Below are 20,039 nucleotides of genomic sequence, written 5' to 3' on the forward strand. Positions count from 1 at the left end.
GGAAATGAGATAGTTCAAATGTTACCTTCTCTAAAACACTGCCTGATTCTTGTGGCTTACTAACACCTGACCTTCAAAACCAGGGACAATGAATCATTCCCTTCTCTATGCTCCCTCAATCTTGTGTAGACACTAGGACTGCACTCACCCTATTGTATTAGATGTATTTCCACTCCTATGGAACTCTATGAACAGTGAACATATCTTTTCCCCTTTATGATCTCAGGTTGTTCCTCATATTAATTAAGCCTGGTTGAGCAATTGAATTTAGGAGACAGAATCAGGTTACAGGGATGTGGCAGCGCAGGAGAAAGATATGAGGCCACATTTACAACCTGGGAAAGAAAATAAAAGGAGAAGCTCTAGATTATTTAGGGTAGCTTTGGCATAGTGATTTTATATAATGAAAACCTATCAGTAGTATAGAAAGAAGAGTGAAAGAAAATTTAATGGCAAATGGTATATTTGCTTCAAAATCCCAATGGCTCGACCCTTAAACTTTTAGATCTATTGCATCAGGATATGGCCCAAGCTGTTGGAAGAAATACACTCCAACTTGCAGTGGCTTACCTAAAATAGTAGTGTATTTCTCATGGTTCCATAACAAAAGTGTTTGTAAAATATCGGGAGATAGAGAAGGAGTGGTCACTTTGACAGTGGCACTGAGGGAGGCTTTGCAAAAGAAGAGGTAATTTATTTGGTTGAAACTTGAAGAATGCTTATGACTTCAACAGGTTAAAAAAAAGTCAGGAAAAAGACCCTCCGGTAGAGAGAATAGCATGAAAAAAGCAGATTAATGAAACACATGCAGTGTCCAGGGGAATGCAAATAATTTGGTATGAAGAAGTGAGAAAGTGGTGAGAATTTATACTGATCAGGTATGTGGGAACCACATTGTGAAAGTCTTAAATGGTAAATTGGGTAGTTAGGCTTATGGGAAGTCTATATGGAATGTCCCAAATGGGAAGCCACATCAGGCTTTTGATCCAAGTGGTGACGTGATCATAGCTATAATATACAAGGATCCTTCAGATGGCAGTGGAAGGAATGGCTTATTACTATATGGTTATATGGCCCCCTGGTCATTTCTATGGCACATATTCTGGGCAAGGGGGTTTACCACGGATGGATTTTTCTAAATCCCAACAGAGAGAAGAGTTATTTTGTCTGGTATAGCATAAAAGCTGGAATGAGTGCCTCAGCATTCCCATCCTCATTCAAACATCAGAATACCTTGGGGAGGAAAAGTTCAGATGGGGAAGTGTCTCCTTCTAGGCCTGGTGGGGAGAGCAGGATATAATTATCTTTATACAATGAGACACACCAAGAGTTGAACGGCTCACTTAAAATCCAAGCAAACTTAAAATGTATGACCGTAAACTACATGCCCCCCAGTCTATCCACAAAAAAAGATTTGGCTGTGTACTCTTTCCTTGGGGGTGGGGAAAAGAATATAGTATATATTTCTTCACACATCTAAAGATTCCTTTGAACTCATTTTACTTATATCCCTACACAATTTTATTTGAAGGCTGCAGTGCCCACAAATCCATGCAGATAATTTACATTTTGATGTAAGCAATTTCGTAAAAATTTTTCCTGTCTGGATTTTGGGCCAAAATTTTTGGTCAGAGAGGAATGAGTCATAGGCTCATAAAAGAGAGACATTTGGGTCATCAGTGATATTAGTACAATGCTGAACCTATGACAGTTTTCAGATTTTAGTTGGTTACTTTTTATTTTTTTTTTTAAATTTTTTTTTTTCAACATTTTTTTTAATTTATTTTTGGGACAGAGAGAGACAGAGCATGAACGGGGGAGGGGCAGAGAGAGAGGGAGACACAGAATCAGAAACAGGCTCCAGGCTCCGAGCCATCAGCCCAGAGCCCGACGCGGGGCTCGAACTCACGGACCGCGAGATCGTGACCTGGCTGAAGTCGGACGCCTAACCGACTGCGCCACCCAGGCGCCCCAGTTGGTTACTTTTTAATATCCAAACCCATCTTGTATTTTCCCAGGCTAAAGAAACTGAAGAGAAGATCCCTGCTAGCTGTTTTCATATACCTACTGGAACCTTATTTCCCGAAGAAGCAGTGAAGCCCATGAGTTTATACAAAGGTGATGTCACCGTAGAAAGATCACAGTGAATTTTATAAAACCAAGTCTAAAAGAAATTTAGGCTTTGGATACATAGAAGAAATGTGAAGATTTTGCTGGTTGGCTGAACAGGATATATAATAAAAAGCAGACATTTATTCACAAATATTTAAGTGCTTCTTACAAAATGTTAAACAGAGCTAGGTACTTAGTAGATCTTGAAGAAGGGGTATCTTTCCTGGATAGACCAGGAAAGAGAAGTGAAAAGTAGAATGTGGAGGGCCTCACACAGCTAGCTAAGGCATTTCTAATTTCTCTTGGAGGCAATAATGAATCATGCAGGAGAGCATGTTTGAAAGATTAATCCAGGAGCATTATCAGATAATTGGGGAAAGGGAAGAGAAAGAAGGCAGATGAGCAGTTGAGGGAGGCTTGCATAGTAGTCTCAGCATGGGGGAACAGAATCAAATATTGGCTTAGAGATTATTTTTTAAAAATTGCCAGAAGATACATGAATATATTCTTTGTTTGAGACTTGATCACACAAAAATTTTTAGGGGAAGATTTCTATGCCAACTTGGTTTAATAAGAACAAAAGTAGTGTCAGTCAACCAGGTATTAGGAAAAAGATATTCCTGTTAGGTCGAGAAGTTCATGCCTTTCTGCTGAACTATCATTATGAACAGCTTATTTAAAATTAAGTGTTGTCTAGGATTAAAAGTATGAAAACCAAGACTTGATTTTACAAACCATAAAAGCCATGTGGGATCTGTGACCATACTCATTTGAGAAACATGGAGTTCCTGGTCTTGGATCAAACAAATGGGAAGAGAGCAAAAGAGAGAGGAAGTTGGTCAGGGAATCCAACCATGATTACAAGCATAGCAGGGTTTGCACCAAGGAAGAGTAGGCATATAAACAAGCCCAGCTCTTTTGCAGGTCTCCAGAGGAAAGCTGACAAGTCTTAAATAGCCAAGTGTACATACCAATGATGGTTCAGACAAAGGCTCACAATGGTTGACATTTTCTCTGACAGGACACCACCCTCACTCCCATGTGAATTGCTCCTTGCATTTCTTTTGCCTTTATAGCATTTATCAAAGCTAGTGATTATACATGTCTGTGATTATGTGATAAATGTCTGTCTTGCCTATTGGGCTATAAGTTTAATAATGGAATAATGGAAGGCACCGTGGCTGTTTTGCTCACCATGGTATTCCCAGCAACAATGAGAGTGTCTGGCACATATGTTATTCTTTTACTTTTTAAAATTTTTTTTCAATTATTATTTATTTTTGAGAGACAGAGCATGAGTGGGGGAGGGGCAGAGAGAGAGGGAGACACAGAATATGAAGCAGGCTCCAGGCTCTGATCTGTCAGCACAGAGCCTGATCAGGCTCAAACTCACAAACCATGAAATCATGACCTGAGCTGAAGTGGGACGCTTAACCGACTGAATCACTCAGGCTCCCCTGTTATTCTTAATAAATATCTTTTGGGAAGATTAATGCGTAACACTGTTTGTTTGTTTTTTTTTTTTTTGGCCGGGGCAGGCAGGTTTTATTCCAAGCGCCTGACAGTGGTGGTCCCCCCCTCCTCCCTCGGAATGCTGCTGGGACAGAGGAAGAGCCTGGCTTGGTGGAGCCTGGGAGCCGGCGGCGGCTCAGAGCAGGAAGGGGATGATGGGCATGCGCAGAGGCGGGTAGTCCCGGAACTCCTTCAGGTAGCTGCGGTGCTTGCCCTTGGCCCAGATGGTCATCTGAGTGAAGCCCACCAGGGAGAAGAGGGCCACTGGGAGACACTGTGTCATGATGGCAAAGCCAATCCAGGATCCCACCTCGTACGTATAGTTGGGGCAGGACACCAGCAGGAAGAGCCAGGTGAAGGGGTTCTTGGAGGGGTATGGGATCTTCCTGGTCTTGGACCCAGCTGGCCGCAGGTCCCGCAGGGCCATGTGGATGGAAAAGTTGCCAAGCTGGCAGATCACGAAGATGGCGAGGGCCAGTTTCACCTGCTGAGCTCCATAGGTGGGGAGTGTGTAGAGAGGGTGGTTAATGTAATAGGCCATCCATGCGGCGAAGCCCCAGTAGTAGGTGCAGTTTTTGAAGATGTTGCGCAGGGGCATGGTGCCGTGGGAGAAGCGGTGCACGAAGAGCGTCTCCAGCAGACGCTTGATGTAGTGGAATGAGTGGCAGATGCAGGCAAGGTGCACCACCGTGTGCCGGCTGGACATGAAGTCATACTTGTGGCTGTAGATGAAGGGCACCCGGAAGTAGAAAAGCAGGTAGATGAAAAGGGGCCCTGCGTACTCGGTCAGGAAGACCGTCACCCAGCTGATCTGGGCCCCCAGGTCCCGGAAGTAGAGTGTGGCCGTGGTGCCCACAGGCAGCTTCTGCAGGACGTCCTCATCCTTCAGGGACTTGCCCTTGGGGTCCAGGCGGAGGGACTGGTGGGCAGGGTACCACTGTGGATGGGTCTTGGTGAAGAGGTTCTTGATCTCGGCAATGGTGGCATGGGGCTCCACCTTGTCCAGGAAGCACAGCTTCTCTAGCGTCTTCGCGTCCAGAATCTCCACCTCATAGTGTTTCATGGCTTCTTCACACAACCCCTACTAATCCTGCTGCTGCTGCTGCCTACCTGCGCGCGACAAGGAACAGGCTCCCTGTTATTCCTCCAATATTATTAATATTCCTCCAAATATTATATATATATAATATATAATTATATATATAATATATATAATATTCCTCCAAATATTAATTAAATATCTATGACTAATTGGCAAACTAGTCTCAAATAATCAGCATTAGGTACTGTGTATTGATAATTTTGAAGACTGTCAATGTTCACGTCAGAGAAGAATGAGGAAAATGAAATGACAAATAGCAATATTTGAAGGGCTCACCAATCTATGAAAAGAGGCGCAGAAGGGATTGTGAAAAATCCACTATTCTGTTTCACTTTATGAAAATTATCAAATTATAAAGTGGTCAAGGTAGTGAAAATTAAAAGTAAAAGTGGAACTAATGGGCATATACACTATGGTGAGGAAAGCAATGTCATTTTCATAAAAGGAAGTTATAGGGGCGCCTGGGTGGCTCAGTCGGTTAAGTGGCCGACTTCGGCTCAGGTCATGATCTTGCGGTCCGTGAGTTCGAGCCCCGCGTGGGGCTCTGTGCTGACTGCTCGGAGCCTGGAGCCTGCTTCAGATTCTGTGTCTCCCTCTCTCTGACCCTCCCCCGTTCATGCTCTGTCTCTCTCTGTCTCAAAAATAAATAAACGTTAAAAAAAATTAAAAAAAAATTAAAAAATGAAAGGAAGTTACAGCTGACCGCATTATATATTCCCCTGAAGGGACATGCATATGTGACTGTAAATAAAAGACAAAATGAAATGTAAACCTATTTCCATTTTCAAAAGCTTTTAACAAAGTTCTGCATCAAAAGCCATTGAGGAAAAAAAGGTGTGTCACTATGGAACTGGGGAAAATGTTTTGTCACAAGTAGGAAATTGGCTCAGAAATAGGAAATAAAGGGTAGTGATAAATGGACCTTTTCTTGTTGGATGAAGGTAAACATTGAGGTTCTGAGGGATCAAGGCTGATAGAACTTTTGTTCAACATTTTAACAAATGATCAGTGAGAGGAGAAAAGCTTCTGGAGTTTTCACATCTGAAGATTACAGAACTCTTTCAGGTAAGGAAATGTGGGCTGTCAAGTCACATACTGTGTGTGTGGGCAAAAATTTAAAAGAAGTCAGAACTTTTTAGTTTTTATTCTGGGAAAAGAGATCACATAACATAGTAAATAGTACAAACAGCACAAAAGGATAAGAAATAAAGTGAGGCTCTCAACCTGAGACTACCCTTCAACTCCCTCACCTCAGTTCTATTTCACAGGGTTTACCACAGTACATCCGGTTCCTAGACTGTCTTTCCTGAAATATTATGTGCATATGCATGCACTTATGTGTATATGCCTTTATATAATATATTTACACACAAATGGGGAGCTTACTATACACACTATTCTGAGCATTGCTGATTTTTTTTTTACTTAAGAATAAATATTGGAGTTATGTTTTTATTAGCAGACCATTGCATACTTTTGAATGACTGCATATATGCTGTTATATGGATTTTCCACATCTCATTTACTCAGTCCCTTGATGGTGGATATTTAGGTTGCTTCCTGTTTTTGTTATCATTTACAATGGCTATTGTTGTGATTTTTGCTTTTGTTTTTACTACAACTAATGCCACAAGGATGTTCTTGACTGCATATATCTTCACATATTTGGGTGTGTCCCAGTAGGATAAATTTCCAGAAATGGGATTGCTGAGTCTAAGAGCAGATGGAGTTATAGTTTGCTTTGCTTGCTATTACTTTCCAGAAGTATTGTGTCAATATATATTCTTACAAGTAGGAAATGAGCATTTGTTTCACAATAAAATAGGCAATAGTATTATAAAAAACATTTCACTTTTTTCAGAGTGTAATTTTCATAATTAAAAAATATTTTCCAAAAATTTTTTTTTCATTAAATTTGTATTTTTCAAATACAAGCTGTACACATACACATTTAAAATGGTCACTATTTTCAGCATGGAGGAAATGGAGCCGTCTGTAGGCTGAGGAATGAGAGGGGAGGGGAGGCAGTGAGAACAGATTGTCTTCAGAGAGGCTGGAGGGAAGGAGGAGAAAGAAGTAGCGGGCAGGAAGAAGGGTCAGGGCCCAAGTTAGGAAAAAACATTTTATTTGTTAAGGAATTTGATTATTTAGAACTGTAGCAGTCTTTATCCTGAAGTAGTGAATTTCTTGTCACTGGAAATGGACGAGCTGGGGCTCAGGTGGCCTCTGGCAAAGCCATTCCTGCACTGGAGAGGAGGCTGTCAAATCATCTTGTCTCAGTCTTGTCAGAAGGAAAATAACTAACAGCTAATTGGATCCTTTCAGCATATGTACTTTGTGGAGGTGCAGAATCTGCCTGAATATCACTAATAACAGAGAACTTACTACAGTCAGTAAGATGCAAACAGGGCATCAGAGGGTAGAAAGTGAAGATCTCTAAAATTCCTTTTGAAAATTTTTTAAAAGTTATTTGTTTTGAGAGAGAGAGAGAGCACACAAATAGGGGAGGGACAGAGAGAGAGAGAGAGAGAGAGAGAGAGAATCCCAAGCAGACTCTGCACTGTCAGCACAGAGCCCAATGCTGGGCTCGAACCCATGAACCTTGAGATCATGACCTAAGCCCAAGTCAAGAGTTGGACTCTTAACTGACTGAGCCACCCAGGTGCCCCTCCTTTTGAAGTTTTTATAATTAATACATTAAGAAGTATTTGTATTTAATATTCTGATTCGGGAAAAATGGTAGGACTGGCCAAATCCTTTGTAACTGTTAATTGCAGAAGAAAGGAGAATCAATAAGATCTAGTTGATTACAAATTAACATTTATTGAGAAAGACATGCGAGGCCAAGAAATATTTTGAAGCAAAAAACAAGTTCACCTGATAATGCCTGCTTTCATAACTTACTATGCGTATGTGATTTTTCTAAGTATCTTCCCTGTTAATACGTTGTAAGTCCCTCCATCCAGTCAATTACATTCCATATACACTCAATTTTATTTACAACTTGCCCCATTTCAAGTGAATCTCTCACATGTACACAGTTGTTTTCTCATATGGGATTTATACAAATTAGAGAGATGCTGATAAAAGGACCAAGCAGAATTGAAAAGAAAAAAAAAAAAACACACTTTACAAATATAGAAATTTAAGCCTTTTCTTTCCTTGCAGTATTCTCAGCATTTCACCAAGAGCCTGGGGTGGTATATGATAATAATTTAGTTTAGAAGATGACTATCAAGGGTGTATCAAAATATTTTTACCAATTTATATTGAGATGCTTGGTTTCAATATGGCAATCTTTCAAAGGCCTGATTAAATTCATTGGAAGTTTTGTTTGCCAAAGCATTTCACATCCTGGGAAAATAAAACCAAATATGTTGTTTTTCTTTGTTCTCCACTGAGCCATGCAAAGTTAAAGAGCGCTTTTAAAAAAGGAAAAACAAAAATATCTGTATAAATCCCCTCTAAATCAAATTGACCTTTTCTAGGCAATTTTTTTCTGCATCTTGGCAGGGATTGAGTCTATATCCTTTTCTTTCTCTAAGCACGCTCTGTGTGGCCCACTTCCTGTGGTTGTTTCATTCTCTGAAATGACAACATTTTCAAACTACAGTAGCTTAAATAATATTAATTCCCAGTCATTGGAAATAGCCTACATTTCACTCAAGACAAAGAAATTGTTCCTGCTTTCTGACACTTGAGCTTTATTGCTGCTGATTTCAGACAACCCAAACACTGGAAGGTGAGAATAACTTTCTTTTGGAAGCATTTCCTTCATGCTTTGCCACCCCGCCTCCCTTGCCACCCTCCCCACCTCCACTCCCCCCCGCCCCCCCCAGCCAGGCTGTCAGCACGTTCTCTTCTCAGGTTGGTGTGGGAAAAAGGCTTGAGTGTGGAGAGATTATTTTAGGTAAATTTAATCAAGCAGTGAGCTTTTATTTTTACTTTTTGTATGTTGGAAAAAAGATCTCACTTTAGAATGACAGAATTCTGGAACTGGAACTAAGTTTTAGAGATTTTCAGTTTTACAGATGACCAAACAAAGTCTCAGACTTACCTGCTTTCCTCCTTTATAACTTGCTTCCCTTTTTTGATCCAAAAAAAGAAAAGAAGAAGAAGAAGAAGAAGAAGAAGAAGCTTTCCAGTGTAGTCAAAATCAAAATAAAACCCAGTTTCCTTCAGTCTATAATATTTGGGAATGGTAGGCTACTTGAAAGGGGGGGAAGATCCCAATTAAGAGCAAAACAGAGACACCTTTTGCAAACTTCATGCAAACACAGACTGGGAAGAATGTTTCTAACATAACTGGTCTAGTAAGGGAAGCCATTCCAGCTTCTTCTCTTTTCCAGATTCAAATAAGTCAGATTAACACATCATCTTGAGTATATGAACCCAGTAGTAAGCACATCATTAATTATAATAAGCTCGATTCTCCATAGTTTATAAGTGTGCAAATTCAAAACTCACATCGTTCTACAAGCTGACACAAACACAAATCACCATCCAGGGAGTCCAACTGATAGAAGTTTACCCTACCAAATATAAAAGAACTGACTTTACCTACTTCAATTTTAACTCAGCATTGCTCTCTATACACTGGATTGTCGAAATATCCTATTGGGCACTGTTGGGTACTAGAAATTATTTACTGAAAATTTACTGTATGGTGAATAATTTACCCATTGTCTTATTTATTTCTTTATTTTAAAAATATTTATTTTTGTGAGAGATCAAGTAGAGGAGGGGTAGAGAGAGAGAGGGGGACAGAGGACCCAAAGCGGGCTCTGCACTGACAGGCTGACATCAGACAGCCTGATGTGGGGCTTGAACTCATGAACCACGAGATCATGACCTGAGCCGAAGTTGGGTGCTCAACTGACTGAGCCACCCAGGTCCCCCACCCATTGTCACTTTTAAACCACCTGACAAACCCCACTTACCAGATGAAGAAACTGAGGCTCCCGAGGTAAGTTAGAATGCAGAGCTGCATATTATTATGTATACTAAGTTATATATAATATTATACACATTTCTGTGTCATATAATTACTCACAATTTTCCAATGGTTAGAGACAGTTGACAGAGTGGTATAGTAAAACACAGACTTTCTGGTAATAGAGACTTAAACTCAAATGCCAGCTTCTCTTGGACAAGTTATTCAGTCCAACGTAACTCATTTTACAAAACCAACTGTCTCAAGGTATATTCCTTACAAGCAGAGCCTTAAGCAGGGATTTGGGATCATGTGCTTTATAAAGGGGGTACTCTTTAGGAAAAAGTAATAAGGGAATGAAGGAAGCATATGGAATTAGAGGAACAGAGAAATGATGTGGTCTCAGGGCTAGTCTAGCCTTGGTCTGAAACATACATTTTATGGTAGTGTTTGCCTCATGAGGGAAGGGGCAGGGATTTTGCACCCCTTCATCAATCAGTCACTGGCTGACCCAAGCAAAAGCCTGGCTGACCTTCTCCTGCTCAACTTCTGACAAGTTGGCTCCTGACTGCCAAGACCAGTTTTCCTGAGAAGGTTACAGGTGTCAAGCCATCATTCCAAATTATTCTCAGCAGCTGGGTGATGGGTGTTCAAGCAGGTTAAGGTGAGTAAAGCAGGGTGTTTAAAACATCTACTATATTAACTTCTATTGAGTACCAACTAGATGTCATTGACTATATCCCTCATCCTACAGGAACTTAAAACCTAATGGGAAGAAAAGTGTGAAGGGGCCAAACTAAAGCATATTTGTAGTGTGATGGTCTGTTTTGTATGTCTGGGCATGGGGATGGGAAGATAGAAGAAGAGAAGAAGGGAGAGGGAGAAGCACTAAGAAAGATCAAATGATCAAATAGTATCAAATGATACCTCAAGGACCAACCCTTGAGGTGCTTCTTGGAGACCCTTAGAAGTTAGTGGATGAGGTGGCAAAGGGCATTTCAGTCAGTAGGAAGAACATAAACAAGAGAGGCTTGACAAATCATGGCAGTTCTGCAGGGTAGCATTAAGTCTCCGTAGGTAGGATGATTGGACTTTGTAAGGACATGGTGTGATGAGACTGGAAGGTGAGCAAGAACCACCTCATGAGTCGTCTATCAGTTTACGCCTCATAGTGGAACTTAATACTGAGACAATGGGAAGGTTGAAAAAAGTTACTGTGTGGTGACATAGTCTCAGGCCTACATTTACCACATCTATTTAGTAGTTATATAGCTGCATGTAATTGGATCATACAATGCTGCCAAGTTGGTTTATACTTCTTTTCTCCTACCTCCATTCTCCTGGTAATATATGAAATGTAAGATAGATAGTTGTGCCATACTAATATTATTGATTAAATACCTCAAGTATAATTCTAAGGTTGGTGTTAAATAGGGCATATTGCCTTCTTCCACATGCCAGTACGTTATAAGCATACCGACCCAAGTTTGCAGAGGCTGGCTGTGTGAGTCTCTCTCCAGGCTTCTCCATGCTTTCACTCCCACTGACACATACTCCCTAATCTCTGAAATTGTTTTATTTCCATTCTTTGAGCTCTATAAGTCACATGGCTGTTAGGCCACTAACTTGCTAGCTTACTTTGCTTTATCTCAAACTCAATACTCGTGTCATTGAACAGTTATAGTTTTGTTCAGGGTGGAGACTGACTTACTTATTTTTGCTTATAGTTACCATTGTTTTCTCTCCATTTTGGTACTTTTTCCTTTTCCTGTCATAGAGTCATATTGCTTTTCCATATGGCCACAGTAAGGCAGGTCCTCTGTGGGTTCTGTGGAACTCCCCTGAATTCCAGCCAAGGTGTGTGCATTAGAAATGCTCTTCAGGGCATGAGCTGGGGTGTGGAGCAGTGGGAAATAGAGGTGCAGGGTTCAGTGTTCAATAGGGGACATGTACGCACAAAAGTCTTAGCAAAACTGTTTATGATAACGAAATCTGGAAGCAACCCAAATGCCTTTTTTGGGGGGTGGGGGATGACTAATGATCGTATAGTTACACAATAGAATATTGTATAGCTGTCAAAAGAATAGATTACAGTCCCACCCAGGAATGTAGATCAAACATAACAATATAACACTAAGCATAAAAAGTCCCCACAATTTATGTATGTCATGATATCCTTTTTTATAATATTAAAAGCCATAAAATAAAACATTTTAAGAATACAAATATAGATGGGACATCTGCATGGCTCAGTTAAGTGTCCGATTCTTGATTTCTGCTCAGGTCATGATCTCATGGTTCATGAGATCGAGCTCTGTGAAGGGCTCTGCGCTGACCAGCATGGAGCCTGATTGGGATTCTCTCTCTCTCTCTCTCTCTCTCTCTCTCTCTCTCCATCTTTCTCTGCCTCTCTCCTGCTCATGTGCGCATGCACGCTTTCTCTCTCTCAAAATAAATAAACATTAAAAAAGGAATACAAAGACAATAAAGCCATATAAAAAAAGGAAAAAATGAACAAATGAAAGAGGATTTGAGATGGCAGTTACCTTGCATGTGGAGAAGCAAAGGGATGGACTAGGGGAGGTAATAAGGTGTATGTCAAGGTCCCGGCTTTTACTAATGGTGGTTTCATGAATGCTTATTATATAATTTTAAAAAACCAAAAAATTATAAGTCAATGACAAAAAAAGATGGCCAATATGGACTAATGACGAGTGCATCATGAGCTAAGGATTATGATTAAACTAAGTCTGTGTACCTGAGATCCAAAACAAAAATCATGGATAACTATTGTAGTTATTCATGTAGATAAAAGGAAGTAGCCATGCCTACAGCATAAGTTGTTTTGAGAATTAAGTAGGAAAAGTTGTGAATCAATTTGAAGTCAAAGCTTCAAATTCAGCTATGAAGAAATATGACCTCATTTCTTTATTTCTTTTAAATCAATTGAAATTGCCTCCCAATTTGAAGGGACTTCAGTTGGAGTTTTCAAATTGAGAACCCCTCTCTCTGCAACTTGCCCCCTGACCCAGGTTAAACCACTGGCCTTCCAGAGCAGAATGGAGTTGGGGGCATCCTGCTGGTCATCCTGATCTGAGTCACCCCTCAAGCTGTGACAGCCTCATAGCTTCTTAACTGATTTGGGAATGGGGCATGAATCTTTGTCAAGACTAGGAACCATGATCCTTAAAGTTCAATCTTGGTGAGGAGGTAGCACAGTTGTTTCTCCCTGAGAGAACTTATCACCTATATCAGGTCCTAGTTAAGTCATAGATATCCTTCTGTTCCCACTCCCTGAAAATCCCTCTCTTTTTGTCCACAGAGTAACACGCCTTGCCTCTGGACTACCCCCAATAAATTTAATTTTTTTAAATGATAGGAAAACTATGACTTCAAGTAGCCTCTGCTTTATGGTCTTCCAACACGCCTAAAGCAAGAGACGATGCCAGGAAAATGGGACAAGAAAAATAGCAGAGAGAGTTCCGGAAGATGGCGGCGTAGGAGGACGCTGGGCTCACCGCGCGTCCTGCTGATCACTTAGATTCCACCTACACCTGCCTAAAGAACCCAGAAAACTGCCAGAGGATTAGCAGAACGGAGTCTCCGGAGCCAAGCGCAGACGAGAGGCCCACGGAAGAGGGTAGGAAGGGCGGCGAGGCGGTGCGCGCTCCACGGACTGGCGGGAGGGAGCCGGGGCGGAGGGGCGGCTCGCCGGCCAAGCAGAGCCCCCGAGTCTGGCTGGCAAAAGCGGAGGGGCCGGACGGACTGTGTTCCGACAGCAAGCGCGACTTAGCGTCTGGGAGGTCATAAGTTAACAGCTCTGCTCAGAAAGCGGGAAGGCTGGAGGACAAAGGGAGGGAGAGCTGCTGAGCCCCCGGACAGCAGAGCTCAGCTTGGCGGGGAACAAAGGCGCTCGCCAGCGCCATCTCCCCCGCCCATCCCCCAGCCAAAATCCCAAAGAGAACCAGTTCCTGCCAGGGAACTTGCTCTCTCCGCGCAAACACCCAACTCTGTGCTTCTGCGGAGCCAAACCTCCAGCAGCGGATCTGACTCCCTCCTGCTGCCACAGGGCCCCTCCTGAAGTGGATCACCTAAGGAGAAGCAAGCTAAGCCTGCCCCTCCCGCCCCCGTGCACCTTGCCTACCCACCCCAGCTAATACGCCAGCTCCCCGGCACCACAAGCCTGGCAGTGTGCAAGTAGACCAGAGGGGCCACACCACCCCACAGTGAATCCCGCCCCTAGGAGAGGGGAAGAGAAGGCACACACCAGTCTGACTGTGGCCCCAGCGGTGGGCTGGGGGCAGACATCAGGTCGGACTGCGGCCCCGCCCACCAACTCCAGTTATACACCACAGCACGGGGGAAGTGCCCTGCAGGTCCTCACCGCTCCAGGGACTATCCAAAATGACCAAACGGAAGAATTCCCCTCAGAAGAATCTCCAGGAAATAACAACAGCTAATGAACTGATCAAAAAGGATTTAAATAATATAACAGAAAGTGAATTTAGAATAATAGTCATAAAATTAATCGCTGGGCTTGAAAACAGTATACAGGACAGCAGAGAATCTCTTGCTACAGAGATCAAGGGACTAAGGAACAGTCACGAGGAGCTGAAAAACGCTTTAAACGAAATGCAAAACAAAATGGAAACCACGACGGCTCGGATTGAAGAGGCAGAGGAGAGAATAGGTGAACTAGAAGATAAAGTTATGGAGAAAGAGGAAGCTGAAAGAAAGAGAGATAAAAAAATCCAGGAGTATGAGGGGAAAATTAGAGAACTAAGTGATACACTAAAAAGAAATAATCTACGCATAATTGGTATCCCAGAGGAGGAAGAGAGAGGGAAAGGTGCTGAAGGGGTACTTGAAGAAATTATAGCTGAGAACTTCCCTGAACTGGGGAAGGAAAAAGGCATTGAAATCCAAGAGGCACAGAGAACTCCCTTCAGACGTAACTTGAATCGATCTTCTGCACGACATATCATAGTGAAACTGGCAAAATACAAGGATAAAGAGAAAATTCTGAAAGCAGCAAGGGATAAACGTGCCCTCACATATAAAGGGAGACCTATAAGACTCGTGACTGATCTCTCCTTTGAAACTTGGCAGGCCAGAAAGGCTTGGCACGATATCTTCACTGTGCTAAACAGAAAAAATATGCAGCCGAGAATCCTTTATCCAGCAAGTCTGTCATTTAGAATAGAAGGAGAGATAAAGGTCTTCCCAAACAAACAAAAACTGAAGGAATTTGTCACCATGAAACCAGCCCTACAAGAGATCCTAAGGGGGATCCTGTGAGACAAAGTACCAGAGACATCACTACAAGCATAAAACATACAGACATCACAATGACCCTAAACCCGTATCTTTCTATAATAACACTGAATGTAAATGGATTAAATGCGCCAACCAAAAGACATAGGGTATCAGAATGGATAAAAAAACAAGACCCATCTGTTTGCTGTCTACAAGAGACTCATTTGAGATCTGAGGACACCTTTAGATTCAGAGTGAGGGGATGGAGAACTATTTATCATGCTACTAGAAGCCAAAAGAAAGCTGGAGTAGCCATACTTATATCAGACAAACTAGACTTTAAATTAAAGGCTGTAACAAGAGATGAAGAAGGGCATTATATAATAATTACAGGGTCTATCCATCAGGAAGAGCTAACAATTATAAATGTCTATGCGCCAAATACCGGAGCCCCCAGATATATAAAACAGTTACTCATAAACATAAGCAACCTTATTGATAAGAATGTGGTCATTGCAGGGGACTTTAACACCCCACTCACAGAAATGGATAGATCATCTAGACACACAGTCAATAAAGAAACAAGGGCCCTGAATGATACATTGGATCAGATGGACTTGACAGATCTATTTAGAACTCTGCATCCCAAAGCAACAGAATATACTTTCTTCTCGAGTGCACATGGAACATTCTCCAAGATAGATCATATACTGGGTCACAAAACAGCCCTTCATAAGTTTACAAGAATTGAAATTATACCATGCATACTTTCAGACCACAATGCTATGAAGCTTGAAATCAACCACAGGAAAAAGTCTGGAAAACCTCCAAAAGCATGGAGGTTAAAGAACACCCTACTAACGAATGAGTGGGTCAACCAGGCAATTAGAGAAGAAATTAAAAAATATATGGAAACAAACGAAAATGAAAATACAACAATCCAAACGCTTTGGGACGCAGCGAAGGCAGTCCTGAGAGGAAAATACATTGCAATCCAGGCCTATCTCAAGAAACAAGAAAAATCCCAAATACAAAATCTAACAGCACACCTAAAGGAAATAGAAGCAGAACAGCAAAGGCAGCCTAAACCCAGCAGAAGAAGAGAAATCATAAAGATCAGAGCAGAAATAAACAATATAGAATCTAAAAAAACTGTAGAGCAGATCAACGAAACCAAGAGTTGGTTTTTTGAAAAAATAAACAAAATTGACAAACCTCTAGCCAGGCTTCTCAAAAAGAAAAGGGAGATGACCCAAATAGATAAAATCATGAATGAAAATGGAATTATTACAACCAATCCCTCAGAGATACAAACAATTATCAGGGAATACTATGAAAAATTATATGCCAACAAATTGGACAACCTTGAAGAAATGGACAAATTCCTAAACACCCACACTCTTCCAAAACTCAATCAGGAGGAAATAGAAAGCTTGAACAGACCCATAACCAGCAAAGAAATTGAATCGGTTATCAAAAATCTCCCAACAAATAAGAGTCCAGGACCAGATGGCTTCCCAGGGGAGTTCTACCAGACATTTAAAGCAGAGATAATACCTATCCTTCTCAAGCTATTCCAAGAAATAGAAAGGGAAGGAAAACTTCCAGACTCATTCTATGAAGCCAGTATTACTTTGATTCCTAAACCAGACAGAGACCCAGTAAAAAAAGAGAACTACAGGCCAATATCTCTGATGAATATGGATGCAAAAATTCTCAATAAGATACTAGCAAATCGAATTCAACAGTATATAAAAAGAATTATTCACCATGATCAAGTGGGATTCATTCCTGGGATGCAGGGCTGGTTCAACATCCGCAAATCGATCAACGTGATACATCACATTAACAAAAAAAAAGAGAAGAACCATATGATCCTGTCAATCGATGCAGAAAAGGCCTTTGACAAAATCCAGCACCCTTTCTTAATAAAAACCCTTGAGAAAGTCGGGATAGAAGGAACATACTTAAAGACCATAAAAGCCATTTATGAAAAGCCCACAGCTAACATCATCCTCAATGGGGAAAAACTGAGAGCTTTTTCCCTGAGATCAGGAACACGACAGGGATGCCCACTCTCACCGCTGTTGTTTAATATAGTGCTGGAAGTTCTAGCATCAGCAATCAGACAACAAAAGGAAATCAAAGGCATCCAAATTGGCAAAGATGAAGTCAAGCTTTCGCTTTTTGCAGATGACATGATATTATACATGGAAAATCCGATAGACTCCACCAAAAGTCTGCTAGAACTGATACATGAATTCAGCAAAGTTGCAGGATACAAAATCAATGTACAGAAATCAGTTGCATTCTTATACACTAACAATGAAGCAACAGAAAGACAAATAAAGAAACTGATCCCATTCACAATTGCACGAAGAAGCATAAAATACCTAGGAATAAATCTAACCAAAGATGTAAAAGATCTGTATGCTGAAAACTATAGAAAGCTTATGCAGGTAATTGAAGAAGATATAAAGAAATGGAAAGACATTCCCTGCTCATGGATTGGAAGAATAAATATTGTCAAAATGTCAATACTACCCAAAGCTATCTACACATTCAATGCAATCCCAATCAAAATTGCACCAGCATTCTTCTTGAAACTAGAACAAGCAATCCTAAAATTCATATGGAACCACAAAAGGCCCCGAATAGCCAAAGTAATTTTGAAGAAGAAGACCAAAGCAGGAGGCATCACAATCCCAGACTTTAGCCTCTACTACAAAGCTGTCATCATCAAGACAGCATGGTATTGGCATAAAAACAGACACATAGACCAATGGAATCGAATAGAAACCCCAGAACTAGACCCACAAACGTATGGCCAACTCATCTTTGACAAAGCAGGAAAGAACATCCAATGGAAAAAAGACAGTCTCTTTAACAAATGGTGCTGGGAGAACTGGACAGCAACATGCCGAAGGTTGAAACTAGACCACTTTCTCACACCATTCACAAAAATAAACTCAAAATGGATAAAGGACCTGAATGTGAGACAGGAAACCATCAAAACCTTAGAGGAGAAAGCAGGAAAAGACCTCTCTGACCTCAGCCGTAGCAATCTCTTACTCGGCACATCCCCAAAGGCAAGGGAATTAAAAGCAAAAGTGAATTACTGGGACCTTATGAAGATAAAAAGCTTCTGCACAGCAAAGGAAACAACCAACAAAACTAAAAGGCAACCAACGGAATGGGAAAAGATATTTGCAAATGACACATCGGACAAAGGGCTAGTATCCAAAATCTATAAAGAGCTCATCAAACTTCACACCCAAAAAACAAATAACCCAGTGAAGAAATGGGCAGAAAACATGAATAGACACTTCTCTAAAGAAGACATCCGGATGGCCAACAGGCACATGAAAAGATGTTCAACGTCGCTCCTCATCAGGGAAATACAAATCAAAACCACACTCAGATACCACCTCACGCCAGTCAGAGTGGCCAAAATGAAGAAATCAGGAGACTATAGATGCTGGAGAGGATGTGGAGAGACGGGAACCCTCTTGCACTGTTGGTGGGAATGCAAATTGGTGCAGCCGCTCTGGAAAGCAGTGTGGAGGTTCCTCAGAAAATTAAAAATAGACCTACCCTATGACCCAGCAATAGCACTGCTAGGAATTTATCCAAGGGATACAGGAGTACTGATGCATAGGGGCACTTGTACCCCAATGTTTATAGCAGCACTCTCAACAATAGCCAAATTATGGAAAGAGCCTAAATGTCCATCAACTGATGAATGGATAAAGAAATTGTGGTTTATATACACAATGGAATACTACGTGGCAATGAGAAAAAATGAAATATGGCCTTTTGTAGCAACGTGGATGGAACTGGAGAGTGTGATGCTAAGTGAAATAAGCCATACAGAGAAAGACAGATACCATATGGTTTCACTCTTATGTGGATCCTGAGAAACGTAACAGAAACACATGGGGGAGGGGAAGGGAAAAAAAAAAAAAAGAGGTTAGAGTGGGAGAGAGCCAAAGCATAAGAGACTGTTAAAAACTGAGAACAGGGGCGCCTGGGTGGCGCAGTCGGTTAAGCGTCCGACTTCAGCCAGGTCACGATCTCGCGGTCCGTGAGTTCGAGCCCCGCGTCAGGCTCTGGGCTGATGGCTCGGAGCCTGGAGCCTGTTTCCGATTCTGTGTCTCCCTCTCTCTCTGCCCCTCCCCCGTTCATGCTCTGTCTCTCTCTGTCCCAAAAATAAATAAAAAACATTAAAAAAAAAAAAAAAAAAAAAAAAAAAAAAAAAAAAAAACTGAGAACAAACTGAGGGTTGATGGGGGGTGGGAGGGAGGGCAGGGTGGGTGATGGGTATTGAGGAGGGCACCTTTTGGGATGAGCACTGGGTGTTGTATGGAAACCAATTTGACAGTAAATTTCATATATTAAAAAATAAAAAATAAATAAATTAAAAAAAAAATGCTAAAAAAAAAAAAAAAAAAAAAAAAAAAAAAGAAAAATAGCAGAAAAAATACAAATATTTTAGTAAAGTCTCCTGCACATATATTAAGCACTGGTCAAGTGGCATTAGGTGCTCAGTAAATAGTCTTGACCTGACTCTATCTCCAAGTTAGTAACAGGAGTATGGGCTTTTCTTTCCCTGTTTGGCTCAGGAAATTTTACACCTAAAAGTGTGGAGGGGATTTCAACGGGCAAGATGTGTTTTCCTGTGTTTACCTCTTTCAACGCTGCTTTTCTTTCCAAAGAGCAAAAACGACAACCTGTGTGCTCTGGTGCTCAGAACAGTGTGACATATAAAAGGTGCTCAATGAAAATTCCCTGACTGAAAACTCCAAAATAGAAGAGGTGTCATTTTTTTTCTTAAAAAGAAGAAACGTTCTGGGATGAAGGCAGAATTCACATGTTCTGAAAGTGGCTTTTGTCTTTCTATGGAGCACATCCAGCCCATTTCCTCTTTCCAGGCTGGAAGAAGCTGGAGGTTTCCCAGTCCAAGAGGTAGGGGTGTGCTTCCTTGGAGGGCGGTTTAGAGCATTCACATATGCCTTTAAGACAGCCCATCCTCCCTGGTCTCCTCTCACCACATAGAATAAGGGAGGAACTGAGCTCAGTGCTATTTTGCTTTACTTTCCATTGATTCATGCAGCAAACAAAATA

At 41.3% G+C, this 20,039-nt stretch overlaps 1 protein-coding gene across 1 annotated transcript; it reads right to left on the reverse strand.

Annotated features, from left to right (window-relative positions):
- Window positions 1-3,657: 3,657 nt before the first annotated feature.
- On the reverse strand, window positions 3,658-4,756 carry LOC131507225 (very-long-chain enoyl-CoA reductase-like). Its single transcript, XM_058721726.1, has one exon. The coding sequence runs from the start codon at window positions 4,685-4,687 to the stop codon at window positions 3,761-3,763; it is 927 nt and encodes a 308-aa protein (XP_058577709.1). The 5' UTR covers window positions 4,688-4,756; the 3' UTR covers window positions 3,658-3,760.
- Window positions 4,757-20,039: the final 15,283 nt, after the last annotated feature.

Source organism: Neofelis nebulosa, chromosome 3, assembly GCF_028018385.1.
Source record: "Neofelis nebulosa isolate mNeoNeb1 chromosome 3, mNeoNeb1.pri, whole genome shotgun sequence".
NCBI lineage: Eukaryota > Metazoa > Chordata > Mammalia > Carnivora > Felidae > Neofelis > Neofelis nebulosa.